Source organism: Peromyscus californicus, unplaced genomic scaffold (genome assembly GCF_007827085.1).
Source record: "Peromyscus californicus insignis strain IS unplaced genomic scaffold, ASM782708v3 Scaffold_19__1_contigs__length_69161282, whole genome shotgun sequence".
In the NCBI taxonomy this organism is placed as follows: Eukaryota; Metazoa; Chordata; class Mammalia; order Rodentia; family Cricetidae; genus Peromyscus; species Peromyscus californicus.
In genome coordinates, this window is record NW_026294491.1 from 16,633,368 (window position 1) to 16,642,013 (window position 8,646).

Sequence of the window (8,646 nt, forward strand, 5' to 3'; positions counted from 1 at the left end):
CAACATTCCTGCTAACAAGATGAGATGTAATGTGACCAGCCTCCTCAAGCTCCTGTCTGGTGCCTTGCCCATCATGAGGGACTGTCCCCTCAGACTGTGAGCCAAAAGAACCCCTTTATTAAGTCACTTTTGGTCAAGCTGTCACATCACCACAATAAGAAAAGTTGGATCAATGTGTCTTACATTTTCTAGGGTTAAGGACTGACCATTTTATTTTAATGTCCAATCCACTGAGGTAAATACATAATAGCAATGTCAAATTCCTATTGAAGTTATTAAGTGCTGATTCCCTTCTTCCCTACGTCTGTTCTTGATTCAGATACTTTAGTTATATCTAGACTCAAAGTAACATTAGTTCTAAAGGATACAAGAGTTTCAGAAGATCTGGATCCTGTTCTGAGAGATTCAGTGTAGTGGGTAGGCGAAAATAAAACAAATAAATACATATGCACAAATGTAATATGGTGCTTATGCTACATTAACTAACATATTTAAATATTCATCACTGGAAATGCTGTATAATTAGCCCATAAATTAACTGAAGAAAGCGCCTGTTCTCTTCTCTTCCAGTCTCTTTTTAAATTATGACTTTTGTAGTGAATTATACAAAGGCCACCTACAGACTTGAACCCTCTTTATCTAACAGAATATTCTGTTCCCTGTGGCAATAAAATAAAGTTGGTCGAGTTAACAAAATGGAATACTCTAAACTTCTTTGCTCTCTTATGTTTTTGACTACTAATAACCCCACTCTATTTATCTCATGGAAAATAGCAATTAAGTTCCCAAGTTTTCCATTCTGCCTCATCATCAATATTCAAACGTAGTTCCTGTAGGCTTTGCAATATGAATGACAATGTTTTTCAAGAGTAAAGGAGAAAAAGTCACACACTATAGAAACGGAGGAGTCTCACTTCTAAGAACTAGGGTTTAACCCACAGTCCCAGCTCCGAGATCAGCAACACAATGATGTGTTCCCCCTCTGGGAATTCTTGTTTTATCCTCTAAGCATGATAGTCTGAAAATGGAAATTCAGCACCAGAACCTACAAAAAGGGGCAGGTGCCTTCTGGGCCATAAGGCTGGACCAAACCAGTGGAGCAGAATATCTCCTCAACACTTGCCAATCGCCACTCAGGACACACAAGTTCAAGATCCTATCTAGGTCCAGCAGTGGAAATCAATGTCCTCGGAGCTCATCCCCGCTCTTTGAGTGAGGCAGAATTCTCCTTTCTTTACTAGGGACATCAACCCCCATTCAATCAGCATCTCATTTTTCTCCTTGCCCAGGAGAGCCCTACAAAGGGACAATACTGGCCTGGTTATGGAACTGGATTCTGCCACAGCAAGCTACCATCATGGTTCCCCATTTCTGGAAGACCTTCAACTCAGACTAAAGGGCCAACTGACCCAGGCTCGGTATTATTCTCTTATATTACTGTTTATACCACACGGGAGTTTAAAGGCCAAACCTTATGATTTCCCTCACAAGTCCTCAAAACTTAAAAGTAGTATACTCATCAAGGTAACCTAAAAACAAACACTACATATGCAGATCCTGACTTCTAATGTACCTGTGTGCTTGTGTAGGCGAGAGTAGGGTAGAGGTTGGAAAACTAGAAAAGGTTCACAAGAGGGAAGAGAACAGAGCACGTGACGTGGACGTGGAGAGGGGAGGGGGAGAGAGAGAGGGAGGAATGAGGGAGGACAACTGGCTACAGATGTATGCAAACGCGACAAGCAAACCTGTTACTTTAGATACTACCTGAAAAATAAACGCAAAAAAAGAGAAATAGTCCATCCTGGTGGTGTATTCAGAACTAGCTGATTGGAAACCCGGGATGTGATGCAACTATCTGTAACAATGATGAACTCGATGAAAGGAAATGTCAAGTCTCACAGTCATGTCTGTAGCACGTCCTGATGCTCTTCCGATGGTGCATGGTCACAGTGGATCCCCTCCCCACAGTGACTAGACACTAACATGGTATGGCCAATGTCCTTAGACAGAACAGAGAAAGGTCAGCCCAGACAGGGTTAAGGGCTGCTTCCTGTATATCACTGAAATCCTATGCTTGTGTGTGACTGAATGGGGAGGGAGGATGCTTTTCCTATGGTTGGCCATGGCGACAAGGGAAGAATGTTAAAGACACTTCCAGCAAGCGATTTCTTGGTAGCGCTCCTCAGCAGGCTGTCAGAACCCTCCACTTGAGCTTGCTCAGACATCTCTGCAACAACTCCAACTTGGGTCTCTTCTCCCTCTCTTCCCTTTGCTCAGTGTGCCAAGCACAAACAAAAGAAAGGAGTGCACACAGTCCACAGCCCACAGGACCATCTGCACCTTCTCAGGCCGGCCTGACAGCTAGGAAAGAATCCAGTCCCAGGAGACCAAGTTATTGCCAGGATTCCACGGTTTTACCCCAGGGAACCTTGCTTGTTCCCGGCCCACACCGCCAAGCCCACAGACAGAAGTCACGTGACAGTGTCAGTTTATATTCCCTGAGGCTCAGCAGACAGAAGAACCAGACTTCTTGGAATAATGGAAGCTAAAGACACATCCACGAGTATCCATGAGACGTTACCTTCTCTGGTGAAATGGGAAGAAAGGCCCCAACTTGACGGGCTGGCAGAGAGAAACGGTTTCTCTTTCCCCGCAGCACCACACCCCTGAAGGCAAAGTTACAGAGATGCAACCTCTTGGGGGAATTTCCCAAAGTGTGACCCCAGAACCTCCTTGTCAGTGCTCTCTGGAACAGCTGACTGAGACAAGCAGACTCCAGCCTGGCCCTGCCTCAGCCCCATACAGAATGTAAACCTCTTGCGGGGAGTTGCTCGTTGAGTTTTGTTTTTGAGATGTCTCTTGTAATCCAGGCTGGCCTCCAACTTTGCTATGTCGCCCGAGACAACCTTGAACTTCTGATCCTCCTGCTTCTACCACCGAGTGCTAAAGATTACAGGTATTCACCAGCATCACCACCCAGTTTTATCGGGTGCTTGGAATCAAACCCAGCGTTTCATGTATGCCAAGCCACACCCCCCAGCCCTGTAACGTATACTTTTATTTTTTATTTATTTTTATTTTATGTGCTGTAGTTGGTTGACATGTAATTGGCCCCTGTAAGCTCACAGGAATTGGTGCTACTAAGAGGTGTGGCTTTGGAGTAGGTGTGGCCTTGTTGGAGGAAGTGTGTCACTGTGGAGGTAGGCTTTGAGGTCTCAGATCTGCTCAAGCCATGCCCAGTGTCTCAGTTCACTTCCTGTTTCCTGTGGATCAAAATGTAGGACTCTCAGCTCCAGCACCATGTCTGCCTGCACACCACCATGTCCCACCATGATGACAATGGACTAAACTGCTGAAAACTGTAAGCCACCCCATTAAATGTTTTCCTTTAAAAGAGTTGCTGTGGTCATTGTGTCTCTTCACAGCAACAGAAACCCTAACTAAGACATGTGCATTGATGCTTTGCTTGAAAAAAAAATATATATATATATATATGTATGTGTGTGTGTGTGTGTGTGTGTGTGTGTGTGTGTGTGAAGGTGTCAGATCCCCCTGCAACTGGAGTTACAAACAGTTGTGAGCTGCCATGTGCGTGCTGGGAATTGAACCTGGGTCCTCTGGAAGAGCAGCCAATGCTCTTAACTGCTGAGCCATCTCTCCTGCCCCTTGTGATGTAAATTTTCAAACAGAACTACACAGTCACTTAACTAGTATGCTTCTAAAATATTTTCATCTAATGGTTTCTAAAACCCAAGCCAGCTCTGACAGAAGTTAAATACACCCAGATCTGCACAGGCATTTCAAGGCCTTGAAAAACCAAGAAGAAGACAGTGCCCTTGAGTCTGAAGTCAACTTTCCTTTGACTCTTCCAAGACCTCCAGCTGGGGAGACATGGGCATGGTCAACTAGACATTGTCTTAGGCTCAGGGATGAGGACCTGAGTTTGAATCCCCCACAACCACTTTAAAGTCCATCAGAGTTGTGGTACATAGAAAGCCCTAGGGTTGGGATGAATGGAGACAGAAGGATCCCCAGAGCTCATTACCCGCCAGCCCTACCCGTCCATGATCTCCAGGTTCAGTGAGAAATGAGGTCAAAGGAGATCAAAGGAGACATAAAATGTTAACCTCTGGCCTCTACAGGCACCCTTATGCAAGCACACGCATATACAACTGGCCAAGTAGCATCCTTTCGGATTGGATGATCTGATAAAATAATTCATAGAAAACCCTAATGACTACTTGGACCCACTTTGTAGGGCACAGAGTTTTTAATTTCCATTTTAATAAGGATTACTACCGGAGGCCTTAACCATAAAGAAAGCCTCTCCAGATGGAATTTCAGTGGCAGGGGGAGGTGGCGATGGAGATGGATGGGGACAGGAGATAGAGAACATTTGCTCATCTTAGAAACATCAAACAGGAAAGGGCATCCTCAGAGCAGACCAGTATCTCAACCAAACACTTCCGGGGCACCTGCTATGTCTGTGTCTCAGGATAGCACCCTCTGGTCCTGCTGGCTAAGGGACTGTCCCCATATCCAAGAACAGGTTCATATTATTGAGGGGAGAAGAAAACAGCAATGCTACGTTTGACAACCACTGGTTTAAGACGCCCTTCATCTGTGCTGTGTCACACCTGTGACACTTTGGGTATGTTATCTGTTGCTTCGATTCCTGTATTAGCCAGATGGCTTTCCCAGTCACCACTCACAGCCTTTTAAAAGAAAACACTGTCACTTCTCCAAAAGTGACAACGTGATCTTATGCAATCAGAACTCCTTGGGGAGTGTCCAAGGACGAGACACGACAGTCTCCCCAGCATTTAACCACAACACATATGTATGCGCACACACGCGCGCGTGCGCGCACACACACACACACACACACACCCCCCACATAATCCATATGAAATCTGGAACTAAATGTCTCCACCTTGAAGCACCCAGGCCTGTGACTGTGGTTGACTCTAGGGATCTGGCTACATGAGGCACCTGAGAATCAAGCCAAGATAACATGTGATTGCCAGGGAGCCCAGCAGGGGGGAAGAGAGGTAGGTAAGCGACTGCTTGAACCAGGAAATCCAGGCCTCATCTTTGGTCCACAGATCTCTCTCTCTCTCTCTACTCTTCTCTCAGCCTTTTCTAGAAGGGCAAAGTGGCAGGGCGATGTCACTGCCATGACCAGGGTGCCAGTGGGCAGGCCATAGTCAGTCTTCAAAAGACAACCTGGTCTTCCATTTAAAGAGATCTCACTGAGGGGAGCTCAAGGTGGGATACTATGGAAATGTATGGAGCAAAGGCTTGTGGGAAAGAGGCCTTAGGAAGCATAGTGGAACCTCAGCCTTCCCTCTCCAAGTCTCTGCTAACAATGGTTGGATCCAAAACCCAAAGGATGCTCTATTCACTGGCCACATATCTTTAGCAAATAGCTCCCAAGTCAACTTGTGGCTTCTGTATGAAACTCAGGGCTTTTTTTACGTAGCAAAATAACACAACTTTGCACACACCCTCCTGCAGAGCTTTTCCAGCGTGACTTTTACCAAAAGATCCCAATAGTAAACACAAATTTCCCTATGATAAGATGGCTAGATGGAATACATATAGTTTATACACCCAGCTAAGTGTAAATATCACATATAGTGCCAGCAAAATGTACTCCACATTAATTTCTGATCTATATACATACACATATATATTCATACACACACATATATATGTATATACAGAGAGAGAGAGAGAGAGCAAGAGAGAGAGAGAGAGAGAGAGAGAGAGAGAGAGAGAGAGAGAGAGATTGCATTATCAAGAAAATACTAAGGGAGAGATGACCGGAATAAAAAATGAAGCACTATAAACATCAAAACAAAAAACTATGTGGGCTGGCGTTGAGTAAAAACCACTCCCTCCTTCCACTTGGAAATGCTGTTCCTAGTTGCCCCTAAGCGTCAGGTAAGGCATTTCTCTATAGTGACATTATTGAGGTCAGAGGAGAAAAAAAAAATGACAAAAGGCACCTAGAAAAAGTTTACCGCACCATGTCTTAAAAACCTGTACACAGAGAGAGGGGCGGTAAGTTTACCCTGTTTAAACGTACTGGAATTAAACTCCGGTCCTCTCACATCCATCTATTTGGGGCCAACGTACACAGCATGTACGCCATGAAAACCGACACTCACGTTGGCAAACTACAACCAAGCTTCCTTTCTGACAAAAAAAAAAAAAAAAAAAAAGCTAAGCTCCAAGATTGCATATCTTGAAGCACAGAGCCTCCCGCAGTAGTCAGCTAGGTTTAATACCCCCCCCCCCCAACCCCCGGCCCGCAGTTGCTAAAATACTGGCTGCAACCTGTGAGAGGTTTGTGGGCCCCCGCTAGCCTCGCAGCCCCAGGTTCCAGGAGACAATGCATCGCCTGGGAAGAGGGGCTGGAGAAGGCGGGTACCTTCACCATAGTTGCTTCAGAGACAGGCATGCAAGTCGATTGTAATGGCAAGAATCACTTACTCAGTTACAGCGGCGCTGCCGAAGGAATTATTCTGAAGGCTGAAACAGAAACAAGAAAACATGAGCCAAGTCCGGCCGGGGAGCCGTCTCCCGAATTGCTCTCCCCGAGTTAGAGCACGCACACAAACATGGCATTGCCAGGCAAGTCTCAGGGCTTGCCCGGCACGCTCGCTCTACCTTGGGCTGCTGTCTGCACATGCTCCTGACGACACCCCCCAGCAGGGGCCCAGCAGCACCGGCGAACCACAAAGCCCAGCAGCCCGCGAGGCTGCGGGGACGATGGGGCGGGGCGCGGCGGCGTGCGACCCGGGGTTGCAGCTGCTGGAACCTGGAGAGGCTCCGCGCAACCCTGGTAGCCAGCTAGGAGCTGCGGGGAGTCCAAGCTGCTTGAGCTTGCCACCTCAGCCTAGGCTGGCAATACGAATGTGTTCACCCCCCGCCGCCCCCCGTGGATGCAATGCCCGCCTCCCATGGCTTGTTACCTCCCCAGCCCCCACCTTACCCGGGGGATGCAAACATGCAAAGATGCATCCATCGCCCAGAAAAAGCAAAGAGAGATCGAGAAGGAGGGAGGGAGATAGCGCTGAGTTTTGTCTTATTTTCACTGTGTGTTGGTTTTTATTGCCTAGAACAAAAGAGGCTCCAAAGGACCGGCTTCATCCCCACAGGTCTGTCTGCGCTCTTGTTATTTCATTCGGCTGGAGGAAGCGCCCTGCTCAGGACCACACAGCTGTGAATGAGCCTATGCAGGGCGAGTGTAGAATGCTTTCCAGGCCATAGCTGGTGCCTAGGACACCGTGCAAGGGGAGGAGGCGGGCTCCTATACCCACAGCAGCCCCGCACCTTCACAAAGGATGGAGTGATGAACTCAGAAACGCCGTTCCCTTGGATGGAGGCAGCTCTGTTGGGGGAAGGGAAGCCAGCCAGCCCCACCCCCATCCCGCTTTATTCTTGCTTGGGGATGTTTGTCCTGCCCTCTTCGCATTGTTCACGTCTCCTGCCATGTTGACCTTGACTTGAAATAAACAGACATCTGTGAAAAACAGGTCTCTGAATTTTGAAGTAAGATTTCCCTGCCAGGAGGAGCTGAGATGGTGGCTCATACATACTCTTAACTCTGTAACGGAACAACAACGGACCTCATTTAAAATAATAATAATAATAATAATAATAATAATAATAATAATAATAATAAACAACTAAGTTTTAAAATGCCTCAAAAAATTGGAAACAAGAAGGAGGAGCCTCGCCTTCCACACACTCAGTCACCCAAGGCATAGTTTATGCTCCAGGAGGGCCAACTTGTGTGAACTTTGTTGTGCCTTTGCACAGAGCCTAGCCATAGCCACACTGCCTGTTAACACGGACATTTATTCTGTCTGTCCAGATGCAAAGATAACCTCCTTGTTGGTCATTTTACTGAACTCGAGGGCATGAACGAATTGCGCATCTAACCAAAAGAAACTTCTTTCTAAACGCCTGTAAATAATCTGCGATGCCTCAAAATGGTCCCTTGTACAGTTTCCCTCATTCATCTCGACGTGTGCGCACATTATTTTTTTTTTTAAGTCCCGTTTTTAACTTTTTCTGTTTGTCCTTGGGGGATAAAAATCAAGTTTTTAGAGAAAAACAGATTCCGTTAAGTTGTTGGGTTTTTTTTTTTTTCCCTGCAATTTTACTCTCTGATCTCCAAATATTTTTAGATCAGCCAAATAAAAGCTTGAAGTGGCCTTAGATTTTAATTCTGCAGGTTAAACAGATTCTGAAGTATTAATTCCTTGGGAGTTGAACTATATACTACATATATATTCTTAATCATATTGGCCCATGGAACTGAAAGGCCGCCAGGAGCGGAGCCGCGGGCAGCGCAGGCCGGGCCGCATCTCCGTCCCCGCGCCAGCCGCCCGCGCCCGCCATGCGCGCCCCGCAGCGGCCCGCGCGCCCGGGCCCCGCGTCGTAGCGCGGCGGGCAGAGACCGCAGGCTCCCAGCCCGGGCCCGCAGTGTCCTCGAGCCCGATTGGCGCCGCTGCCCGGCGCCAGCGCCCGGTGCCGCCGCCGGCGAGGGTGGTGCGGGCCGCGACCCGGGCGCCCGGGGCCCTGCGGGATGGAGCAGGCCGAGAGCCGGGGACCCTGCGTGGTGGAGCAGGC

At 47.5% G+C, this 8,646-nt stretch overlaps 1 protein-coding gene across 6 annotated transcripts in view; it reads right to left on the minus strand.

Moving 5' to 3' along the window:
* Positions 1-7,358, minus strand: part of Fam13c (family with sequence similarity 13 member C) — a 112,047-nt gene extending 104,689 nt beyond the window's left edge. For 2 of the 6 annotated variants that reach the window (XM_052744740.1, XM_052744739.1), the window contains exon 1: positions 6,499-6,669. In XM_052744740.1, coding sequence (XP_052600700.1) covers positions 6,499-6,560 — 62 coding nt within the window. In that variant the 5' untranslated portion in view covers positions 6,561-6,669. The other 4 variants (XM_052744742.1, XM_052744737.1, XM_052744738.1 and 1 more) reach the window with 4 other exon arrangements.
* Positions 7,359-8,646: the final 1,288 nt, after the last annotated feature.